This window comes from Malania oleifera, chromosome 7 (assembly GCF_029873635.1).
Source record: "Malania oleifera isolate guangnan ecotype guangnan chromosome 7, ASM2987363v1, whole genome shotgun sequence".
NCBI classification, from domain to species: domain Eukaryota; kingdom Viridiplantae; phylum Streptophyta; class Magnoliopsida; order Santalales; family Ximeniaceae; genus Malania; species Malania oleifera.
Window position 1 is genome coordinate 2,829,788 of NC_080423.1, and position 26,127 is coordinate 2,855,914.

At 35.8% G+C, this 26,127-nt stretch overlaps 2 protein-coding genes across 4 annotated transcripts; one reads left to right on the forward strand and one right to left on the reverse strand.

Annotated features, from left to right (window-relative positions):
- The first annotated feature begins 802 nt into the window (after window positions 1–802).
- LOC131160206 (uncharacterized) lies at window positions 803–12,503 on the forward strand. Of its 2 annotated transcripts, XM_058115612.1 has the most exons (4): window positions 803–1,117; window positions 1,198–2,204; window positions 5,817–5,891; window positions 12,154–12,503. In XM_058115612.1, exons 2-4 carry the CDS (start codon window positions 1,302–1,304, stop codon window positions 12,268–12,270), a joined length of 1,095 nt encoding a protein of 364 aa, XP_057971595.1. In that variant the 5' UTR covers window positions 803–1,117; window positions 1,198–1,301; the 3' UTR covers window positions 12,271–12,503. The 2 variants fall into 2 exon arrangements, with proteins under 2 accessions (XP_057971595.1, XP_057971593.1); XM_058115610.1 differs by having other exon boundaries at window positions 803–2,204.
- LOC131160207 (uncharacterized serine-rich protein C215.13) lies at window positions 3,568–24,453 on the reverse strand. 2 transcript variants are annotated; one of them, XM_058115614.1, is made up of 2 exons: window positions 23,248–24,389; window positions 3,568–3,923 (listed from the first exon to the last, which is right to left on the reverse strand). In XM_058115614.1, exon 1 carries the CDS (start codon window positions 24,287–24,289, stop codon window positions 23,252–23,254), a length of 1,038 nt encoding a protein of 345 aa, XP_057971597.1. In that variant the 5' UTR covers window positions 24,290–24,389; the 3' UTR covers window positions 3,568–3,923; window positions 23,248–23,251. The 2 variants fall into 2 exon arrangements, with proteins under 2 accessions (XP_057971597.1, XP_057971596.1); XM_058115613.1 differs by lacking the exon at window positions 3,568–3,923 and adding an exon at window positions 13,968–14,458 and having other exon boundaries at window positions 23,248–24,453.
- Between the last annotated feature and the right edge of the window lie 1,674 nt (window positions 24,454–26,127).

Genomic DNA, 26,127 nt, shown 5'->3' on the forward strand with positions numbered 1-26,127 from the left:
AAAACAAATTCTTCTAGGTGCATCAACCCTACTTTTACTAGTACAAATATGAAAATAAGAATAGTGTAATTTATTTTGTGGATAAAATATTCTTATATTTTTAAAATAACACCAATAATTCGAGAAAATATACAGAAGTCCTCTCTCTTCATGTGTTTATTTCTTTAATTTTAAATATATGTTAGTCATACATTCATTAATATAAAAAAAGAATCTGTTTTTATTAGGTGTATAATTAAGGAAACAGGTACGCACATACCTTGAATGAGAGGTTGTCTGTACAATTTCTCCAATAATCATTAAAAGTTAACTTTTGTACCATATATAAAATATATCTAATCTTTTAAAAGAAACATTGAAAGAAAGAGATTTTCATGTTATATATTTAAGTGGGAATAATGTAAATCATTTTTCAAACAAAAATATATTTATCCTTATAAAGTAAGGCTAATTTTTTTAAAATAAATTTTTATTTCATAAACTAAATTCAATAAAAATTAAATAAATTTACATTTAGAACGTTTACAAATTCTATTATTATTTTTATGATAGGAAAGCTCAACTTGTACACTTAATTTCAAATATAGGAATTTTCCTTAATTAAAAAAATAATTATTTATGTATATATTTATAAAAGATTTAATATCTTTAATTTTTATTATTTTTACTTATTTTAAAAAATAATTTAAAGTATTTTTATAACTCTTTATATTTTCTAAAAAAAGGAAACTAATAAATTAATTAGACTGCCACGTGTCAAAAAAGCGCTCCCCATAAAATCCTACCGACTGACGATTCGCTCGTCACTCGGCGTCGCGAGACTCGTGACTCGCGAGTCGTGACAATAACAATCATCATCATCATCATCATCATCGTCCAAGCATCATCTACTCGCTACTGCCACTGTTTTCTCCTTCCTCTGTTCCCCCATTCCCGAACCTTCGTCTTTCTCGTCCGCCCACCCAGAGATACGGTCGCCGGTCGACACCAGGTTCTCTCTCCGTCCAATTTTGTCTCTGGGTTGAGGCCGCAGATCTGTAGTTTTCTCTTCTCTTTGTTTGTCGACTCGCGGAACTGTAGCAGCCAGTAGAGGGCACAGATCTAGGGCTTTTGCGAAGTACGTTTTTTTTTTTTTTTTTTTCTCAACTCTTGAAAACGTTTTTTTTACCTTGTTAATGGAAATTGGAAACGGTGCAGTGGCTGCCCTAATCGGGTTGATTTAGTGAATTTATTGAGTAAAATGGTGCGGTAATCCGAAACGTTAAACACGTTATTCAAATTCGTAAGACTCGGCTAATGTGATGGGTAAGGAATCTCCTTGTCCGCAAACAAGTAATGGGGGTGGTTGCTCACCTGCTGTGAGTGAGGATTCAGGGACTTGCTCTACCCGCAACAGTATTGATAGGGAGGCGGGTTTAGCAACTTGTCGCGTGTGCCAGTGTGTAGAATCTGACAAAAGAGGGGATGCTGCTCTGGAGTTTCTGGGCATCACGCCTCCTTTACAAGAAAGCCGTAGAAGCAGTGAGGAGGCGAGGCAGAGTAGCAAAGAAGTATGGAAAGGTGTCGACAATGATGATGACCTTATAAAAAATGGTAGCAGGGAATCTGGATTTGTTGAGTTCATAAGCCCTGAGGGGGAGGTTTTTATTTGTAACACGGATATTGAAATTGGTTCGTGTCGTGATCAGGATGTGTTAATTGAGCTTGGCTGTTCTTGCAAAAATGATCTTGCTCTAGTGCACTATGCCTGTGCACTTAAGTGGTTTGTTAACCATGGATCCACTATTTGTGAAATATGCGGGTGCGTGGCAAAAAATGTCAGAACTGCAGATATAAAAAAGGTTATTATATCTTTGAAGGATTATGAAGCCTTAAGGGAAAGGACTGCTAATGGAGAACCTAATCCTGCTCCGGTACAGGCAAATTCAGGTGTAGATCCTGATGCCATTGCTGCTGTTCGAAGGCAGAGGCTAAGTGAGATTTCATTGTGGTTCAGTCCACATGGTAACCATACTCATTTTAATAACAATCCGGCCACGCTTTCGCAGGTTGTTTCCGAACAACCTTTGAATGCTGTTGCTGAAGATGTTGCCCCTACCGAAAACCTTGCAACCAAATGGGCAGTGGAAGGTACTGGGATTCTGCTTGCCACAGGGCTACTTACTGTTACTTTAGCATGGTTGATTGCTCCTCGTGTTGGCAAGGTATGTTGAATCAGGCTTTAGTTTTATTAACTGATGAATTGGAAAAAAAAAAAAGGTGGGGGGGTATGGGGTTGCTTTTTGTTCTCAAGTTTCATTTGGAAATTCAATTGCTGCTTTTTTTCTGGGCATCTTATGTGCAAAGTTATTTCGTGAACAGTTTCTTTGTCAACTTTATTTTATAATCCATCATTTTTGCTGTTTTTTTTTGCCAATATTTGAATCCAGTTCAGACTTCAGAGTGATCTTTTAAATTGACTTCCAGCCATCAACAACAGTATACGTCAGATGGACGATGTGCTGCAGCCACTTGGGAGCTCTACTGGCTTGCTTGTTGTAAAAGATTGATGATATTTGAAACCAAAATTGTGATGATATTTAAAACACCTTGAGAAGAAACGAACAAGGTCAAGCAATTGTTTATCCTTGAAATTTTCAGCCTTAAGGGCTTTGTGTCTTTGGCACTTGGACCCTTCCCTTCACCTTGGAATCCCATGTTTAACTCTTGGTTGGACTGGATGGGACAAGGGTATTTGGACACTTCTAAATAACAATCTCCAGACAAGTAAAAGAAAAGGTGAAGGCAGGCAGAAGCAAAGAAATCAAGGGCATTAGCACAGCTCTTAAGTGGAATTCAGTTTCCTGATTAGCCTATTTGGAAATTGATGCTTGTGGCACCTTAGAATATTGTATGGCAATATAGTTTATGAAGTAGGACACGAACATGTGACATGTGTCTTGATGTTATACAGGTATTAGGAACCTGACAAATCTTTAAAATGCAGGATATACACAAGAAGCACACAGCGATAAACAAATATGTGAATGTTTGTAAAAATATATTTGTATTAAAAATATAATATTCATATAACGCTCTATATTTATTATTTAGTAGAAATTCGCAATATAATATTTACTCTATTGTAAATGTAGCCATGTTTATCATAACTTTAAATAAGTTATCATTGTGGCTACCCCTTTTTTGAGTAAAATAGAAGCAGAACTAGAATAATAGGTTTCTTAGTTTGTGTGTAAATCTGTATGTTCACCTTTCTTTTCTAGTTTCCTTCTACTTTATGCTGTATCATTGCTGGCTTATATCTTTTTATTGCTCAAAGCACACACCAAGCTATTGTGAACTTTTAGGATAAAGATAAGCATGTTGGGACAATGTTTCCAAGGCTAACAGTCATATTTGTGTGTGTGTGTTTGTGTGTTTATTTATTTATGAGTAAAGGATAGAATTGTATTATGAAGAGACTCCAAGGAGGAGTCAGCCATGTACAGCAGAAACAGAAATTATAAGGAACAAATACATTCTCTTCAAAATTTACATAAGTATCAAAATGTTTGAAACATCATATTCTTTCAGCCATAATTGCGAGGTTAGTAACACAAAAAAGTTTGTTATTTTCCGGAGATTGTTCTTTTTCTTCATGTGCCCTGTCATTTCTTTCCTTCCTTACCAACCCAAACAAAATGAGGAGGGTGGTAATCCTTATTCTTTCTTCCACAAACTGAGCCTCTACCAGCTTTTAATTCTTTATCAGCATCTTCATAACTACCCAGCTGTTTCCCAGAATAACATAGATCAAGCACCAGAGATATTCCACCCGTTTGCTTTTGAATTAAAAAGGTGACTCTGTTGTTTCTTCATCTTCTTTATGCTGGAAACATTTGTTGCCCACAACCAGCCCTCTCTTGTCTGTCCATATACGAATCCTGAAGCATGAAATGCATGTGAAGCTGACATGTGGCAGTATAATTTTTATTTTTATTTTTATATCCAGCTTTTATTTTTTTTGTTTTTTTAGGTCCTCTCTCTCTCTCTCTACATCAGCCAGCAGAGGAAGGGGCCCTTGTTGGGGCCCACTAAATTTTTTAGTCATTTTAAAGCTCCTCTTCTCTCTCTCTCTCCGGCCTCTCTCCTTCTCTACGTCCAACCCACTATATTTTTTTAATTTATTTTTTAAGATCCTCTCTCTCTCTCTCTCTCTCTCTCTCTCTCTCTCTCTCTCTCTCTCTCTCTACATTTGGCCCCACTATATTTTTTATTATTTTTTAAACTCTTCTCTCATTTATGAGAAAAAATTTTAAATACCCCAACATGAATGGAAAATATAGAAATATATATACTGTGTTATATTTCTATTTGCATACATCATTAATTATAAAATTAATTCTAATTCAAATTATTAAAATTAGCCATGGGCATGCACTATGTGTGTGATCTTTATAAAATTTTGTATTTATTTTGAAAATATAATTGTAACAAAAATAATGAGGATTTGAAAGGTATTTAAATTTATTTAAAGTAGTAGTTATGATGGATTATAAGTGGGTAGTTTAGGATAGTTATGAGTAGTTACAACTTACAAGGGTATTTTTGGTAGTGAATTGAAGTTCAAATTGTGTCTTGCTTTTAAGGAGTTGAGTTTTTTTTTTTTTTTTTACATTAATATCATTAATTATAATTTTTTTGAAAAAAAAAATTATTCATATAAGGATAAATTTGACATTTGTAAAAAATGACACAAAAGGGGGAATCCCCTTTTAGTATTAGAGATTAGAGAAACTATAGAATCATGTACACCATCTTACATTTACGTTTATATACATTAAAATTATAAAAGTGGTTGGAATTATTTTTAAAATATTCAAGACAATTTATACAATACAATACAATACAATTTTGTGCACCTACTTTCCACCAAAAATCTCCAATAACAAAATATTGCAATTATATATATAAATATATATATTTATATATGTAAATACATAAACACATGTAAATTTAATAAGTGTTCAACTTATCATATCTTATAAAATAAGGTATTGAAATTTTACTCAAATTTTAGATTGTAAATTCTAATTCGATTTTAGTATGGTTTGTATCTGTATCTTATTTTCCTTAAATTAATTTTACATTTAAATTGGCCTGCCACAAGTGAATTTTATATCATGTGTGTATGTTACATCTTTAAAATTTTATGTACTACATACAATTTTAGTGCCTTCTTGCCACACCATACATTATGGTATTAAAAAAAACATTGAGGTGCCATTAGCACTTCAAACATAATACCTTCAAAGAATTCCTCTCAACCCTTACTAATGAGCTTCCTGAGCCCAGCCGCATAGGCCTAATCCCCCAACCCTTGGTGACTATTGCCATATTTGGCAACCACCGCTCTTCTTTGCAGATTTTCATTTTTTTTTGTAGAAATCTCCATAATCTTGTGCCTGGCAGGACTCCATTCATTGCTTGCAAGTCAATAACTCCCAACCCCTCCTTGTGAAAAGGAAGTTCAACCAAATCCCACAAGATTTCTCGTACGTTCTTAATCTTTGCTACTGTGGCTGGAATAAGGAGTCTTTTAAGTGTTAAACGATCAATATTGTGCTAATGTTTAGTGTGGAGCTGTTGATTTGTCCATATTTTGTTATTTTTATTACTTGATGCATCCAATATTGTCGCTATTATTTTTAAATGTATGGTAAGTTGGTAACATATTCTTTTTGTATTGCATCTGTTGATTGCAGTTTGTTTACTATTGTCTTCTGCTTAGGTGTTATTTATATGCTTTTTCTTACACTTCCCAATATGTTGTGCAGAAAACTGCGAAAAGTGGCCTTCATATTCTCCTTGGAGGCATTTGTGCTTTAACAGTTGTTGTCTTCTTTCGCTTTGTAAGTAGCCTGAATTTTCTTCCTTCTGATCTTGCATCCACCTGTGCATTTGATTTAATTTTTATTATGCTTAATTATGTGAAATTTACTAACAAGAAACAACAATAAACCAAGCCTTAATTCCCACTAGGTGGGATCAACTACATGAATCCTTTTCTACCAATTTATACAATCATGGGCAATTTCTTCTGACAATTTAAGGGCTGTTAAATCCTTAGTCACTATATCGTTCTAAGTTATTTTAGGTTTACCTCTATCCGTTCTACTAACACTAACAAATTCTAGCTCATTTTTCCTCGTTGATGCATTATTTGGCCTCCATTGCGAAACCATGTTAGTGCCCCCTCCCTATATTATTTTCTACAGGTGTTATGCCTAACTTATTGTGACCACATTCATTCCTTAATTATTTTTTTTTCTCGTTATATCACTCATTCAAACTTGCATTCTCATTTCAAAAATTTTTATTCTTTAGACATGTTGTTTCTTAGTTGCTCAACATTGTGATTCATATAGCATAGCTTGTCTTATAGCTGTTTTATAAAACTTTTCTTTATTTTAAGGGTATTCTGCTGTCACACAACACGCCCTATGCACTTCTCCATTTTACCCGCCTGGCCTTAACTCTATGTATAACATCTTTGATTTCTCCTTCAGCTCACATAATAGATCCAATGTATTGAAATTGAGCAGTGTTATCAATTTCGTGAATTTTATATTTTCTCCAATATTACTCCTACAATGATTAAAAATGCGTTTCATACTTATCATAAAGTTTCTGTCCATAATTTTAGTTTATATTCTACTCCATCCTTGATCAATGAAGACAATATCATCTGCAAACAATATACATGGTGTTATCTCATTTTGTACTCTTAGTAAGTTCATCCATCACTAGTGCAAAAAGATAAAGGCTCGAAGCAAATCCTTGATGAAAGCCATTGTGACTGGAAATCCCTAAGACTCTCCACATGTAGTCCTAACGAAACGCTAGTCATTCCTCTATCGTGCATATCCTTAATGTTTTCAATATGCCTACTATATATGGCCTTTTCTTTTCTTTTCTTTTTTTCATTTTTTTTGGGGTTAAACTTGACATGCATTGTTGTCTGACAACCTAATAGCTTAAGCTTTTAGGTAAAGTGGTGATCTAACATGGTATTAGAGTTGGTTACTAGGAGGTCCCAGGTTATAGTTTTATTGTGTGGTGTTTAAAAAAATTATTGTATTCCCTATAATGGTGTTATTTATCGTGTGATTACCTCTGCATGTGCTATTAGGCTGCACGTGTGGTGGAGTGTTAAAGCTTGATATACGTTTTTGGCCAACAGCCTAATATCTTAAGCTTTAGACAAAGCGGTGATCTAACATTTCTAAAAACGACCATATAATTTCCCTGGATATCCTATCATAGGCTTTCTCTAAGTTAATAAAAACCACATGCATGTCCCTCGACTTTTCCCTGAAATTTTTGCATTAATCTTCTTAAAAGATATATAAATTTTGTAGTCAATCTGTCAGGCATATATCGATTTTCTGAGACCTTTATTTCTAAAATTTTTATATTTTATGTTCCTTGATCAGTAAAAGAAAACATGAGGATTGTTAGATTTTGGATGATTTCTAAGGGGCTGTTGAAAGACAGCTCTATGCTGATTACTGAGGAGATAGTGGAAAGACAGATTCTGTTGATTACTGATGAGTTAGTAAAAAAATTTAGGTAGTTCAGTGGGAATATTATCCTTCAAGTGTGACTTGACAATGTTGAGTTGGAGTTTTCTTGATCATGTTTTGGTGTGGCCGTGTGAGAAAAGGTTTCTTTGGTGTTAAGGAGGTGATGGACAAAGAGAGGCTTTGAGCTTTCACCAGTCTTGCCTTCATAAGTTGGATGGCTTGAAATAGATGGAGGGTTAATGATGCAGGATAAATGTCCAAAATCATTCCAAATCAGGCCTCCATAAACCAGTACATAGAGCCTTCATATCTAAAGGAATTATATAAATACCTTTAGACCTATAAATGTCTCGCTCAGTACTTTCTAAATAATAATAACTTGAAATCTAAGAGATATTACCCTAAGTATAATAATGCCAATAAAGAAATGAAAAATGAAATTATTGTTCTTCTCGTATAATGCATCAATATCTGCCAATTGAGGCTCGGCCTTGAGTTGAAGCAAATACTTTGGTGATGATGGCATGCATTTTTGAGCTTGCAACATTTGCCTTTTCATCCTCATCTCCAGAACATTCAACTGCATCCACAATCTAATTATCAGAAAACCTCTCTCCAGTCCTTGGATTTAAATGGACCTGGATTGGTGGTGATTCTTCCCCGATCTGCCATTAGATTACGGATGCAGTTGAAGCAAATACTTTATAAATGATGGCACACACTTTTGAGCTTGGAATATTACCCTCTTCATCCTCATCCCTGGATATTTAACTGCATCCACAATTTAATGAATGGAAGAGCTGTAGAGTCATGACTTGTCTTTTTTAGGAGCCTTCACTGTAGTAATACAGGTTTCTAAAGGATAGTTTCAATAAGCGAGCCCCTTTTGACCTCAATTGTATCATTCAAGTGGGAAGTCTTTTAGAGCATGAGGCCTGTTGGAGGCAGGTAGAGTTTGAAAGGAGATTTTCTTACTGGTATCCTTCCAGTATTTATTCTTCTCTCAGCATCCTGAGTAAATACAGCTGCTTGATTGTCTCAGCTAAATTCCTGCAACCTCAACATAATCTGAATTCCCTATCGGAGTCCACCAATTTATGGTATATGCTCCATCCATCAGCATATGGAATGGTGTATTGTTGCTCATCTTCTTTAAGGCCAGGCCTAAGGACCACTTTTTTGAAATTTAGGTGCGTAAGCATCTATGCCTTTTTTCATAAAAAAAAGCACCTATATCTTTGTCACTTAGAGTCATTGTTTTAATACTGAGCAGTTCCGACTTGGATAAGGGATTGAATTAGATATGCTTTGTGGGAGCTGAACAATAATCTGTCTGGCTGGTGGATTAATATTTTGGATATGTTCTGTTAGTTTTTTTTGTACATGCACATGGCCTTGAATTATTGAATTTTGGGATGTAGAGTACTCTGGACCGACCAAGATTTAGTCCTAATCAAGCCGTGTGCTAATCCGGTGTAGAAAACTTGGCATACATTTATTGCTCAGAGTTTATCTGGATTCGGGATGAACTTCAGGTTTCAGAAAATTTGGATTGGGCATGTGATCTGATCCGGTTTAACTTAGTCTGGCAGGCCAAGCTAGTTTGGATTGCAGACCCATGTGTTGAGCTAGTGCATACAGCTTGAAAAATAAGATTTTATTAACAATAAGAAGTGCAAGAAGGAGCATAAGTAATCCTCCTTAAAAAATACAACACAAAACCAAATAAATCAAAACAGCACTGCCAACCAATCATGCTGTAAATTGGAAACGAAAACCTTAAGAAACACCCTGCTGCAAAAACCCACAAAGAGGCCTAATATTGAATCCTATCCCAAAGCATATCTGAAGACAGCTTCTTGCCTGCGCTAAAATATGAGCCTTCCACTCCAACCAAATCCCCCACAAAACTGCAAACATTGCAGATCTCCACTAGGCCAAAGCATCCTTGCCCCTTCCAAAACCTGGAAAATAGATAGCCAACAAATCTTCCACCCCAATTTTCTCCAGATAAATCAAAAAGGTTGTCCCACAACGTCCATGAAAAGGAGCAATGCAGGAAAAGGTGAGAAGCAGATTCCGATTTTTGAAGACAAAGAGAACAAACATCTGGTGGTAAAGCATTAAAGCCTTAAAAGGTCTCCTCTGCAACAGGTTGTTAGTGTCAACTCTGTTAAGAACAACCGACCAAATAAAAGCCTTAATCTTAGAGGGGACTTTAGCCTCCAAATGGATCTATGAGGCAGGAAAGACAAGTTTTTATTGGTTAAATGCTCAAAAAGGTATTTACAAGAATAGTCCCCAGAATAATCAAGAATCCAAGAACGATATCTCTCCTTTGGGAAAGGAGCTTACCATCCAACAAACTTAATTAGGAGGCAAGCTTCAATACCTCCCTATCATTAATAGGAGCCCTAAGAAAGTGGAAATTCCAATAGAAACCGGCCCCGCTAGAAATAAAGGAAGAAGAAATTGGTTCATTGTGCAAAGTGGACAATCTAAACAAACAAGGAAAAGATGAACAAAGCAAAGAATCCCCCACACAAATGTATTCCTAAAACCAAAACATGATATCCATTTCTCACAATAAATTTTGTATAAGGAATAAAAAGAGGATAGAATTGTGATGTACCATCCCACCCTTTATCCTGCAAGCCATATTTACTCTTAATAAGTTTGTTCACCACCTTTAGCTCGCTGTTCAATGGCCAAAATTGACAATGGTGAGGCAACACACTGCTGGAAAGGAAGAGGGAGAGGACATGGTGTTTGACTCTAGATTCATACAGATATAGCTAACAAAGAGGGAGAGACATTGTGTTTCTGTATGACTCTAGATTCATCCAAAGTTAGCGTCACAAGTCTATGTCTTCTGAGTTTCTTTTACACCTCTCTTCTTTCTTGGTTATTGATATTGACCTTATTTCTTGTGACTTCACTTCTATAGAAATTTGTTGATAGAAACAAGGAGCAGTTTCTATTTTTTTCATTATTTTTTTTAACTTAAGTTTTGGAGTCATTTTGTTGTTTTGATTTTGGGGCTGTCAAGGTTGGGGATTTGGATTCTTCTGGTGTTTTTTCATGCAATTCTTTTTATTCTCATCAGATTCAATCCTCACATTCTTTTCCTCATGCCAATGGTTGGTGGAAAGACTTTGGTTCCTTTTAAGATTTCGGCTTTTCTGTGGATGGCCATACTTAATAGAGTTGACGTGAACAATTTATCACAGAGCAGAAGGCCTTATAAGGCTGTCTTTTGAGTGTGTGAACAATTTGTCACAGAGCATAAGGCCTTAAAAGGCTGTCTTTTGAGTGTGTGTGATGTGGTATGATAGTGGTGAGACACATGCTCGTGCTGTCATTCATTGTTCTATGGCTTGGTCCTTATGGATCAAATAAGGACCAAGCTATTTGATTTGTTCAGGGAATTTTGGGATTGCCCTGGTTCTTTGGATGATTTTCTGCCAACTAATTTCATAGGATTTGGGTGGCTCAAGGATGCGAGGAAAATTAGGTGGTAATGCTGTTTTTACTGTCCTGTGGGTGATTTAGCTAGAGAGAAATGTTTGTATCCTTGGACACCAGGTTTTGTCCATAGCTTTCATCTGGGACCAGATTGTGTTTTTCGACATCAGGTTGCTTTTGGAAGTGTTGGTTTCAGATTGTGTTTTTCAACATCAGGTTGCTTTTGGAAGTGTTGGTTTCTCTGATTTATGATGAAATTGGTTGGCTCTATTAGATTCATTTTGTTCTTTCTTTTCTTTTTCTTTTTTTTCCCGAGTTTGTTTATGATTTCAAATTTTCTTTTTGCTTTATGTTTGTCTGGGAGGATGTATCCTTCTGTATATTCCTTCTTATCTTAATAAAATTCTTTTTCTATGGAAAGAAATTCTTGGTTGAGCAGGAAGTTGATTAGATTGGCTTTTTCCAATAACTATGAGGGAGTGGGAGAATATCGAGTTTGAATAGTGTTTTAAAATGAGGATTGTTTTTTCAGTATGTGTGTTATGTTTTTTTTTTTTTGGGGGGGTGGGGTGTGGATGGGTATGATTAAGAAGTTGGTGCGTGGAGTTTCTACTAATTACTTCAGGAATTTGTTTTGGAAGATGTGGAAGGGTTTTAGTTACAAGTCCTTAGAATTTGATTGCGGATTGGTTTATCCTTTTGTTGGGGTATTGGGAATTTTTCCATGTTATACCATGTTTGCTATATCATTCATGAACTTTGCAGGGTAAAATGCTCTCAATTTCTAAAGATGTTCTAGATGGTTGGTACTTGGTAGAAAATGACTTGTATAGCTGGCCTCACCTTGTGAGGCTTAAGGTTTGTCATCGTCATGGCTATTGACAGGATGTCTATATTCACAACATTGCTATACAGATTGGTACTGTGAGATTTCTTGCGTGTCTGATTCCAATGAATTTCAAACCAAAGCATAGGACTTGATGGGATGAAATCATTTCAGGGCATTCCTTTTGTGTGTGGAGTTCTGGTTTCACATAGCATTTGTGGAGGACATATTGATCTTTCGTTATTTTCTTTGCTTTCTAAACTTTCCTCTTATTTTGGTTTCTTGGGAAACTTGCAGATTGTGCTGACTAGAATCAAATATGGACCTGCACGCTACTGGGCTATCTTGTTTGTCTTCTGGTTTCTTGTGTTCGGCATATGGGCTTCGCGAACACATAATGCTCATACTACATGATTCTCTTGGATTGATTTTTCTTCTCCCAGATGCACGTAAATTCTGTTTCAGTCCCATCCAGTAAGCAATTCCTATTGGGGACTTTGTCAAACTGCGATGTGATGCCATTTCACAGTACATGTATCTAAAAATGAGCTCTCAAAGGGCGACTCATAATGGGTTTGGCATCCCTACATGTTTTGAGGAGTGAACCTTAAAAAGAAATAATTGTTCTTATTTGAGAATTTTATTTGTCATTCTCTGCTTTCTTAGTTTTTTTGAAACCATTATTCTTAGAAAAGAAATTAAGGTTACTTCTGGAATGCAAAATGTCTATCCACTATAGAGCGGAAAAGATTGGAGTATAGTAAAAGTTAAATAATGATACAACAATTTAGGGGAAAAAAAAGTCGATCATGCACAAGTTTGTGTTCTACCCAACATAGAATGAGATATATAGGCATTTTTATGGTAAAATTTGACATTATAAATAGGTTAAGTATTTTTTTATCATTTTCTTTATTGACTTGGCCTTCGAAATCAATCAGTACACTTTGGTATGCGGGGATGGAATAGAATAGAATGAGTGAGTGAAATTAAATTTATCATTTGATTTTGTCATGCTTTAGATTCAAATTATCAGTCTATTTGGTTGGAAAACTAAACATAATAGAAATCAGTCTATTTTGTTGGAAAACTAAACATAATAGAAATGCTTATTGGTGGTGAGTATATTTTTATTTTTTGTCACCATTTTTTATTTGAAATTTTCCATTAGGTCATGAAGTTATGAACCCTAGTTGCAGCACTGCAGGCTGTAATTATTAGGATATTTTTTTTGGAAAAGCTATTTGGATGAGAGAGAGAGAGAGAGAGAGAGAGAGAGAGAGAGGGAGAATGTATGCCACTTGGGTCACTACATTGATTATATTTGGAAACATGAATTTCGAACTTTGAATTTGAATTTGAATAGATTTAGATAAATTTTATCACAATTTTATATTAAATCTTATTCAAATTTAATATAACTTCAAATACAAGACCTTTCTAAATATAGGGTCACAGTTGCTTTGGTGTCCAAAAATTAAAGTATATTTCTTTTATAAGTGCAAATGTTTATCAAAATGAAAGGCTTAATTTGAAATATGTTGATATTTTTATTTAAGCTTTTTCCCCTACCCTCAATTAATTGAGTAGGAACTTCATGGTTCATTAAAAGATTCTTTGTTGATTCTACCTCTTCATTAGATTTTTCTTTCATTTTCAATTCAAGAAATAACTATACATATATAGAACATATTGGACCAATATTATATTTTCTACAGGTTAACAAAGTTAATTAAGCATTCTAGAAAATAATATGTTTCTTAAAGTTACATATTCTATGATGCAGATATTTGACAGCAGGGCATCATACGCACACCGAGCTGCTGGCCATTGGCTTGGCCAAGAACAGGGTGCATCCCGAAAGGTGTGTATCATAGAAGGAACCTATTTAGTTAGTCTCCTTCAATAAACCTATTTAGTTAGTCTCCTTCAATAAACTATTGGGTTAGTCTATGAATGACATAGTGACCTGTTCTACTTAATAATTTCTTTGATCTAAAACTCCATTTCGAAAAAAAAAAACTTGTTTAACTAAGACTCCAAATTTAAGTTGACAAATAAGGGAATTTTTCATCTAATTGAAGTGTAAAACACCTCTAACTATATAAGAATGAAGAAAGAGATCCATTTTATACTAATATCACAACATGTTTTATTATATACATTCAAAAAAGAAAAGAACAAAAAAGGAAAAGAAGAAGAAGCAGCATCTAAACTAGTGTACAAAGGCTGTGGTAACAGCCTATGATGAAACCTATCCCTATTATGGATAAACTAAGACTGATGACTTTTTGGTGCATCAATGAGCTCCAGCCTTGACTTCATCACCAGCCGGGCAGTCTTGAAGTACCACTTTCAGTCTTTTACAGCATGGTACCCTCACGTTTGGTGAGCTCATGCCTTTTAGAATAAGATATTTTGATGATGAGATATAAAGTTTGCCTCCCATCTTCGTGGTACAGTATATAAAGGTGATTCACATTGTTGAAAGAGCTGAACTTAGCTTTGATGCTGTTGTCAGAAGCATCAATCTGTTTCAGCATTATAAGTATCCTTCGATCTGTGTGTGTTGGTGCTGCAGCAACCTCTGAAATCTTTGCGACTGTATGGCAACACATTAATAAGTTAAGAGTAGGGGATCATCACATGGCATGTTTGTGTATGAGAGAGAGAGATTAATTTCAGGGCATTTTTTGAATAGCATGTAAGAACATGCACCATGTAGTATGTACAATCATCACTGAATAGCACTAATAAAAAAAAGTTGTTTGATTTGATTAATTTTAATTGAAGGGAAAATTTGGGTAATCCATAATTATCTTCAAGTGAACCATTTAGCCACCCAAGAAAGAAGGGGAAGGAACAGATTCAAGGAAAAAGGATATGAGAAGTGCAACTCCGTGCTAGGGAAGCAAACACAGTTTGGTGTGACATTCTACCATTTTAGTTATTCAAGTGTTGCTTGGTTATCTATAGATCAAATAATAACTTTTATCTTTGGAAACAATGGTCAAAATTGTGTGAGGCCAGCACAGAAGGATATGAGCTCTTAATAAATGATACCAAAGTAGCCCAATAACAAATTGCAAGGAATGAAGAAGTCACTAAAGGTGTTTTTTTGCGCAAATCACCCACACAATCCACAGAAGAGGTTGAAAAAATCAATGCCGAGGAGATCCCAGAACTTACTAAAGATGAAGACCCACCTAAGGATGAGCTTGTGGTATAGAAGTGTTTTTAAGAGCTCTAAAACATGCCCATCATTGACTTTGTCATTCTAATCATTCCAATGGGCATGGATTAGGCCAGGACCCTGGTTTGTCTATTTACTTCCAAGGGGGAGCATATCGTTTGGTCAAGTAAAGCATCTCAATTTTTGGGATGCCAGCTTAAAGGTAGTCGTTTCTCTTACCATACTTCAAAACTCAAGTTGAGTTTTCTCCAGTCAGGACAGAATGATGGAGAATATAAGCACAGGCCAGAAGCCTAGATTTTTAGGAATTATGGGGTTTTATTGGGATTTTTATGTAGTTTTATGTTGATTGGGAATATTAGAGACTTTATTTTCTATATTTTTCATGGAAATTAATAAATTACTATTTAGATTTTTATCTCCTATTCTAGTCACTTGGATGCTTATATAAGTGTGTTGTTATTAGAGTTGTAAGGAGACTTGATTTTAGTACTGAACTGCATTAAGGGTATTTCCCTTCTGTATGTGCATTTATGTTTCTCCTTTGTCCTCTGTTTTCTCACTTCCTCCCTCTACAGTAGCCCATGGTTTAATAGAGAAGAGGACCTAAGGTAGGAATCAATGAATCATCAAATAAGAATCATGCAGCCAACCACGAATAGTTGAGACAAACACTTCATTGAATAGTGTGCATAAATAGTGACACAAAAAAATAGTTGGGATCAAGTGTCAGATGGCAATGAAAGAATCCTATGCAAGAAAATCAAGGCAGATTCCATGACCACTGTAACAGAAGATGCAAGAATGCATTTTGGGCTCCCAACATAATGGAGAATATATGGAAGGATGGGACACTTTAACCACCCCAACACAAGCTCTTTTTCTTTTCTTTTTTTTTTTTTAAATATAGAAAGTCGTTTAAATGGGATACAGTGAAGGAATCCTCCTCATTTAGAAAGACTTTAGCCGTGTGAGATGCATTATGAAAAGGGATGTAAATTCCAATTTTAAGGATATGAAGAAGAAATACAATGGATTGAGAAGCCAAAATCCATTAGTCCAATAAAACCATGCAAAAAACAATATTTGATCAGCTCACTATTTGAATAATAAAGCAATGAGATAAATAAGAGATCTTTAGTATTCGAAACCTTGATTGTTGAGGCCTAAACGCTAGTGATCTAAAAATAAAATTGAATTAAAAAGAAAGCTAGCAAGAAAAGATATGTATGCATAATTAGTGTGTAATGAAATTTGATCCAGAACCAATCAAACACAAAACACATAACACAAAGCACAGTTTTGAGATTGCAAGACTAACACAAGAAACAAGTAGTTCTGCCTATTCTCAGTCAACAGCTTCTTCTTCTATTAACTGTTTTAAGGTTATTATCAACTGTCTTACCTCAAAAACATATAATACTAACATGCCAATTCCAATATACGAACTTTTAAGACTCCTGCTAATTCACTCAATTTCTATCAGTGTCATTTTAAAACCTTTTTCTACCCCACATTTCCAACTTCTACATCACTTTTTTGTTTTGGTTTCAAGTCCTCTATTTTCATAGAAAAGGGGTATTGAGAATGGATGGGAGGGCCTGATAATACAGGAAACAATCCACTGGGCATAGTATGTACTGCCCTATTTTTGATAAACAATTGGCATCTCAACATTTAAGAATTCACACATCTTCACTTCATCTATCCTGTATTCCTGTTTAGCAAATTTTAAGTTTAAAAGCAACTATTAAGCCAACATAATTTTAGAGCAAAAAAACAAAACAGAAATTATTTTTTCTCTATTTTATGACTTTGTTGCTACCTGCAGATTTTTTCGAAACCCATCTTTTCAGCCCAACTGTAGATTTTCAGAGTACACAAATGAGAGCCAACATTTTTTGCTCAAAATTTGCGACTTTTTGGCTACTTCATAGATATTTGTGAGATCCACAATTTCGGTCACGACATATCCCCTTTACAGCGTAAATCCACACACACAAATCGCAGACTCTTGACACTAGAAATTTTATTTGAACTTTTTATTTATTTTTTTATAAGAAGAAGACCAAGATTAATTTATAATACGCTAATGATAAGTCGTCATGCTAATAAGATGTGAGTGTGCTATGTGCAGATAAGGATTTGAAAAAGAGCAGAGGAGCTACTTCTAAATGCAGAAGCTTGATCCTGGCAAATAATTACAATCTTTAATAACCTATGCAGACAAAAACATGCAAAAGAATACAATATCAAAATATAATTTTAAATCAAAGATAACTCAACTACACTACACTCAGCTAATCCTAATCCCAACAAATCCAATTGTTCTTTTCTGCTATAACATGGTCATTTTCTTTTTGGTAGATATCAAACCCCTCCAAGCCTTAGATCAAAAATTTGGATTTGAAGCCTAAACAAGGTGTAGGACAAAAAAATATTGAGCCAATCAAATGAGTCCTGAAAGAAGCACATAAAAGGCGAATTAAAACACATGTCATATGTGACGTAGGATGTGAAGCAGGTTGTTGGATGGATCATTTTTTACCCAATCTGGAGGCCAGCTTTTAGGGATAGAGTCAAAAGGATTGTTGGGTCCTAAACCCATGTTGTGTCTTCAGGTTATATTTGTAATTCTATTGTACATTAGTCTTTCCTATAAATTAGTGCCTGGAAATCATGTAAAGACAATTGACTTTGTAAGAAGTTAATGTGCATTTGCCCCCGTTCCTTTGGTAGGCCCAACAGAATAGAAAAGACCTAAATTGAGAATTGGCATCAATAAGCACAATGTGGATGACAAACTTGACAATATGAGTGTTTACAAGACTTTGGATGTCTTAAAGCACATGATGCCATGTGTGATGTAGGACACAGGTTATTGGATGGATCATTTTGACCCAATTTGGAGACTGAATTTAAGGGAAAGGGTCAAAGGACTATTAGCTCCTAAGCCCGAATTGTTTAGTTTAATTAGTAGTTAGGTTCATGTGTATGTGGGTTTGTCTGTAAATAGATGTCTTTAGGGATTTATTTGTAATTCTATTCTTTCCTATAAATTCGTGCATGGGACATTCAGTAAAGATGATTAAATTTGTAAGGAGAAGTAAACGTGTATTTCACTCCGTTACTTTTGGTAGGCCCAATGGAAAACAAAAGAGCTTAATTGAGAACTGGCATCAATAAACACTATAGGAATGACAAACTTAACAATATAAATATTCAGAAGACTTTGGATGCCTTAAAGAACATTCATGCCCTTGCTTGTAGTGTCTTTTCAATTTGGAAATGTTGACATGATCAATATTACCAGATTTGTTATCTTGGCCAAGTTTCACAATAATCTTCTTCACAGTATAACTAAAGCCATATTCTTATGTCCTCAAGTCACCCTCAAATCATCCAACTAAAGAGAAGCAAGGAGCAGGTGGCCAATATTCATGAGCATGGTATCACGCCAAACACTATCAAAATGGTCACCCATTTGGATAAGAACTAAACAACTTTCAGACATGTAATTTTAATATTTGATAAGGCGGTAGGTGTGTGAGGTTCAAGATGTAGTTGCTTACTAGTAACTTCTCATTTCCAATTATTTGCCGCCTTGTTGCTGATTTTATTATCATTATTTTTTTTTAGAATAAAAAAAAAGGGATTAGATTAGAGAAGGATTACTATGGAGAGAAAAATGAAGGTTTGAGAAAAAGAGAATCAAATTTGTTGGAAGATGATTGGAATTTTTTTTTTCTTAATAAAAATATAAGAAAGTAGAACGATGAATGAAAGGGAAACTGAAACCAGGCAAAACGAATCAGGGGCAGTTCAGACTGAGACAACTTGCATACATTGCAGGTCTGATGGTGTGTTTGATAATGTGACTAGCGACATGGCAGAAGGTGCTAGCTTTCACCTTGGACTTTTGGTTAGAAGAAGTAGCAGTACAGTTGGGTTTAATGAGGTTGATCTGGACATGGTAAAAGCCAGGCCTGCCTATTTAATGTATGGGGCCATGGGCCAGTTTTCCCCTTTTTTTTGGGGGCGGTGGGGGGTTGGACGGTTGGCGAGTGGGCTTGCAAGTAGAGGAAAAGGCTGGACTGTTCAAAGAGAAAGGTTGTGGGCCCTTGCAATAAACAAAACAGCCAGATCGGATGCAAATAGAGAGAGAGAGAGAGAGAGAGAGAGAGAGAGAGAGAAACAGGCTCTGGTTTGCATCTCCATTAGCAGAAGCTGGCGCATGAGGTGCATGCAGTATTTTGAAGTTCGTTCCGAGCTCCAGCAAACACCTTCACTTTTCTGGAAGATCGAAGAATGGGAATTTTATGATGTTGACGGCGTGTAAGGAAAACTTGGCAAAGATGGGCATCAGTGGGTTTGGCTCTCAATGGTAGTCAAGGTGTCTGCAATTGAGGATGTGAAGATATGAAATGAAATTGGGGCAGTTGCGGTTAAGAGATGCAGATTTTTTTTTTCCCTGAAACTGGGGACCACAAGAGTGATGAATGGAGAAGATAAAGATGTAAATGGGATCAAAGGGGCTTGTGGAAAAGGTCCTCTGTAGAGGAAAAAGGGCTGGAAATTAAGAGAGAAAGGGAGAGGGGGAAATGGGGATTAAAAATGGGAGAATGGAAACTGTGATGGGGCTCTGATACTAAATGATGTAGCATCAAAAGGGAAGAAAAGAGAGAGGAAAAAGAGGAGGAGAAGGAAGGGGCTAATGGGGGCACATGTAACTTCTCGGGTTTGAAATTCATAAAAAACTGACTAGAACATGTAAATTAAAAACCAACTTCAAAATAAAATAATCCTAATTAATTACTCTAAATCTGTTGAGCTCAGGACCAAGTAATTCCTTAATCCTCCTAGGGCAACATGACCCTTTGGTTTGAGAAAGACTACTAGGATAGTCATGCAATAGGATTCAGTTGAGCGGTTGGGTCAAGAAGTTCAGGCTACTACCCCTAGGAAGGCTCCAGAGCATTCTGGAACAGCATCTCTTGTTCAGATAGCAATTAAGTGCTTCACATGTTTTGGACATTGGGTTGTACAATGCCCTAACCAAGTAATGGAAATTGCAAACAAGATTAAAAAATAAATAAATAAATAAAAATGAAGAAAAAGAAGAAAATGATGATTGCATCCAAGTAATTGAAGCTGAGACAAAACTCTTGACTTCACTTAGATAAAGATGGCAACTTGGGATGTTGTTTAGTACTTCAACCCATCCTCTATTAGAAGGAAATTAAGATTGGAGATGAACCAGCACTTTTCAGACTCAGGTAATCTGTCACAAGCAGCTTTGTACTTTAATTATTGATCCTAGCAGCTGTACAAATACAGCTCCTGAAGAAGCTCTGAGGAAGTTCAATGTGGAGGTCCAGCCACATCCCAATTCATACAAGATTGCTTGGGCTAACAATACCAACTTCAATATCCATGATCATTTCTAGCTTACCTCAAGATTGGTTCAATTAGGGAAACCATGTATCATATCCTTCCTCTCAAAGATTGGCCACATTCTGTTGGGATGTCCACAGCTGTTTGATACAAGGGTTAAGCATGATGCACATGAATGCTCATATACTTCCTCCATCAACAAGAAGAGGTGTAAGTTGATGCTATCTTGAGCACCTTCACCAAAAAAATTGAATTGCATTGCTGGTTCCTTTCTTATGAAGCACAATGATTCCTTTAATGGTGATGGACTCCTTAGTGCAACTCACCGAAGTAAAGTTCTTTTCACTAGGAAGAAATTGATGTAATAATTTTGATCCAATCTGAAGGCTAATTTTTAAAGCATGGGGTCAAAGGATTGTTGTGTCCTAAACCCAAATGTGTTAGTTTAATTAGTATTTACATTAATGTGAATGCGTGTTATATGATGGGTTCTAAAAAAGAAAGGGAATAGGCATTGGGTATATTAACATCATTAAGGGTATGTAAGATAGGGTAATATCAGCACTAGGATTAGAACTACATGGGAAAAGTCCAGGGAACTTTCAATCACAATAGGTGTACATTCTGCTTTGAGTCCATATCATTTTGTATTTGGGATGGATGAACTTACTAGGGGTATCCAATATGAGGTTTGTGTTTGTTTGTATATCATTTTATCTTGATTGATGAAACAAGAGATTGGGTAGAATCCAAGTTAGAATTATGGAGAAAAACTTTAGAATCTAGAGGCTTTAAGATAAGTGGAAATAGATAAAATATATTAAATGTATTTTATTGATGGCAAGAGGAATATTAAAGACAAATTAAGCTTGATGTTCAAGAAATTAATAATACTAGTAGATTGTGATAATTGGATCTATTATGCAAGCTAAAGGAGAAATTAAAGAATGTAATACATAAGAGTTAAAACAAGTTGGGTAAAATGAAAGTATTTCAAGCATGTTATGAGATTGTAGAACACCCTTAAAATTAAATATAAAATAAAGTGGGGTATTTATGTAGTTGACTCCACCTAGTGGGACTAAAGCCTTAGTTGTTGTTGCATTTATGTGCATGTGGGGTATTTTAAGAACAGATGTGTCTTTAGGGGTTTATTTGTAGTTGTACTTTGGTCTTCCCTATAAATTAGTGTCTACCCCCCCCCCCCCCCCGCCCCAAAAACATCCTTCTTTTTCTCACTTTCTCAGTTTCTCTTCTTTCTCTTTCACTCCTTAATCTCTCACTTCCCTTCTAAAACCTCTTCCACATCATGTGTTACTAAGAGGTATTGTTTCATGTTAATTAAATTAAACAACCAGTTTAAGGTAGTCATATGTCATTGAATCAACCCAAATGAATGCTAACAAGGACAACAAAAAAATGCTAATAAGGAAAAACAGAAAATTGCTAAGTCTTGATTAAATATGATGCTATCAAGCCAATAAATTATTGTTGTGCATCATTAGCGCTTTAAATAACACCACAATATCCAACAAAATGTTATGTGCCACTGAAGCCCTATAGGTATATGGATAACTATTTCGTTTTATTTATCTTTGTAAATGAAATAAAAGGAAATAGATGAATAAGTTTTATGGAGCATTCCTCAATGAGGGTTGGCCAATGTCACTTGATGAGATCACGCTTCCATAAATAAAGGTGCCCTTTAGGCTTTTGGAGGGCAATCTGGGAAGCAGTGAAAATCCAATACATTTAAGCCTCCAACGCCTCTAAAGAACTCCAACTTGGAAGCGCTTAAGAGCCCCCAAGAACACCAAGAGCAAGACGTATCAAGGGCTAAACCTCACATATGTTCATAGCCTCAAGCTAATTCAATCTCTTCTAGTCAAAGTGGACTAAGTCTTCTCCATAAAAGTCGAGATCAAGTCATTTAGACCTTTTTATAAAAAATTTTCACAAAGAAAAGAATCAAAGGATACTATTTTGTAAAGAGATTTTTAATGATTGCATTTCTTAAAATAACTTGTGTGCACTCCACAGTATCAATTTTTTTTTTTAATTTTTTAATTTTAAAATAACAATATTATTATTTACTACTATGCTCTTTTCTTTAAAGGAAAAGATCAATAGTTACATTAGGAATTCAAAAAATCAGACTGAAAAATAATAGTTAGGTAACTACCAAATGAAGCCCATGGAGAATCCCCTCTCTTTAGGAGCCTGTTTGGAACTGGAAAATATTAGTGAAAGAAAAAAAAAAGGATTTCACTTTTTCATGTTTAGCTATCAAGTAAAGTAAGAAAGAAAATTTAAAATATACCAAATCAATGAACAAATTTTAATTTTACACATCCTAACATTTGATTAATCTTAATCTTTAACCATAGTAGAAATTTTTTTTATTTTAAATGGTATTTAATATAGAGAGAAAACATAGTAGAAAGTGAATTTCCTTCCTCTTTTCCTTTACTTTTTTTTTTTCTCAAGCAAAATTCATGATCCAAACTGGCCAAGGAGAATAATGAATCGCATAAAAAAAAAAATCAAAGCAATTTGTCACTTTTTATTTATTTATTTTGACTTGAAATTTGGTATACACAAGGATTTATAGTTCCTTGCTACTTTCATATTGCAAGAGAAACAGCATCAATTAAAACATCAGTTCAAACAAAATGGCTGAAAGATTTCCACCTACAACAATTATTCTCATAGAAAAGTTTTCACATTTCATACAAGGCAAGAAAACCAATTTCAGAAAACAATAAAAAGAAGAAGAAGAAGAAGAAGAAAAAGGAAACACGCACCAGTTCACGCAAGATAGAAGATATCATCGGTCATCAATCGGATGTACTGCAAAATCCTCAAAGGGGAGTTACTGAAATCCAACGCAGGCAGCCTCAATTCCCTAATTCTACTCTCCCCAGAACCACCAGAGTCCCCATGGGATCGCCTTGCCCTGACCCGGTTGGAGTCCACCTTCCTGAACAAATACACAGGCTTACCAATCGGAAATCGGCAATCGTCGGATCCCGATAAGGGTTTTTGCTTGGTCTTGTAAAGGGTCCATCCCTTTCCGGCCAAAGCTCGAGAGAAGGCGTCCATGGAGTCAATTCGATCGCCGGTGAGGCGAGAGAAAAGGGAAATCGAGCAACAGTCCCATGTTCTAGGGTTTTCCACAGTATCTTCGATGGACCTGGAAGAGGTGGCGGCGAAATTGGGAAGAAAACCCAGTTTGAACAAGCCTCTGGAGAGTGAAACAAAGGAGCGGAGGTGAAATAGAGAAGCTGAGGCGAGGGAAGGGAACGGCAGCGGAACGGCGTCGTTCGGAAGGGACCACGATGAGGACGTGGACGACCACGATGCCGTCGGCAATCCTGCCCCTGCCGCCGCCGCCGCCGCCGCCGACGACGATGACGACGACGACGACGAAGAAGACGACGACGACGACGGAGACGAGATTGGGTACGAGAAAACGATGTGGGACAGAGACGGTGTTGGGTACAAGTCCATGCCGATGTCTCTGGCTATGGAGGCCAGCCTGTAAGCATCGGTGACGAGCTCTCTAGTGGGTAGGAACAGAAGTACTGGGTATTTACCTCTGCCGCCGCCGCCGCCGCCGCCGCCGCCGCCGCTGCTTATCTCTGGGTTGCTTTGGCCGGCGTTTCTGCATCTGCCTCTGCTTCTACCTCTTCCTCTTGTCATCATTCCATTGTGGTGAGGATGGGAAACAGGCTCATCATCATCATCCTCATCATCATCATGCTGGGCTGGTTTGGATAGCAGCAGGGGATGGCTGTTGATGGTCTCTCCCAGCACCAGAGACCGGACCAGCTTTAGCGACAACATCCCCTCTCTCTCTCTCTCTCTCTCTCCGATCTATCTCCTTTTCTGTCCTTCAGAAGACAAATGGAATATCAGCTAAACCTGTTTTGACCAAAACATGATACACATTCCGCTATTTGGGCAAGATGGTTGATTGATTGGCACTTTTAGATTTGTAAAATAAATAAATGATAAACCATAATAAATCAATGTAATATAATTTATAATTTTTTTTTTGAGGGAGGAAGGGTGAGTAATTGCGGAGGATATCAAGGTCCCAGTAGGTACAATTCTTTGATCAAACAACTTTCATGACAATATTTTTAGATAATTTATTTATACAAATTAATTATGTTATGTAATAATAAAAAGGATATAAATTAAGTTGAAAATGAGAATATATTATTCCTGTGTTTATGACACTAAGTTGAATTGTTATATTTGCCGTTTAATATTTTGAAATCCTCGTACACTTATACTACACTAAGTTGAGTTGTTATATTTGCCATTTAATATTTTGAAATCCTCATACACTTATACTACACTAAGTTGAGTTGTTATATTTGCCATTTAATATTTTGAAATCCTCATACACTTATACTTGAAGTGTACAAGCGTAATATAATTTTATTCCTGTGTTTATGACACTAATTCTTGTTATATATATATATTGATTACATAGGAACTTCAGCCACCAAGTCTTTCGGATCTTCTGGTGCGGCACCAAATCTACGAATCAACGTCCTTCCCCTAGGTTTCGCTGATCAGGTAAAGTCCGAAATGCGGACACGGCTTTCGTGCATCAATTAGACGTTCGGCCAACCCGACTCCCCGGACATATTTCCATTACCATCCACAGTTCTCGCTGACTCATAGAGTACTCTCACCATCCACGGTCCCTGCAGGCTCACAGAGCAAAGTCTCACCATCTACGGTCCCCGCTGACTCATAGAGTATATTCTCACCATCCACAAGTACCGGCTCCGTGAGTGTATCTACTTGGAATTGAACTCCTGATGCTCCTTCTTACGTGCTGATGTATTTCCACTGCGCCATGCTCGTGGGGGCACTAATTCTTGTTATATTGCTTTATAACTCGGTTATTATCTTAATCTTTCCTTTCGAACACGTGTCTAACATCTTAGAATTGAACAGTTCTATTTCTAACTTCTTTAATCAAAAGAAATACGTGTATCTTATTTTGAGATTTTGAATTGATGAACCTATCAAGTTAAGCAGAACAAGGTCATTAGAAGATAAAAGCAAATACTAAAATTAGCAATAGACTAAATATTGTGAAAGAGAAAAATATCTAATGTAATATTTGGAAACATGAATTTTGAGACTTGAATTTTAATTGTATATGGATTTAAATATAATTCAAATCTCATGTCTAGATATTCGATTTAATCCTACATAAAACATATGATTGAAAATGACAAATCTACTTTAGGGGTCATTTGGTATGATAGCCAAAAATTAGAGAGACAAAGACTAAAATTCCAAAATAGAAACCAAAACTTAAAAACTCACAACTTGTTTAGTTAACATTTATAAAACTAATACAAATTAAATGTTGGGAATTAGTAACAAATTTTCGAAACCTGTGAGAAACAAAATAGAGAAAGAATACACGCCAAAGAAAAATCAATTACACGCACAAGACAGTATTTATGTGGTTCGGTAATTTTGCCTACGTCCACAGAGTTGCAGAGATTTTACTATTATCAGGAAAAAAAATACAGAGAGTGCAACGGTACAATGCTCTCTCTCTTGCTCTCTCGCGAAGTGTGACCACTTACCCTAATCACCCAAAAACAATCATTTTATATGTTGCAAACAGGGTTCTGAATAAACTACAA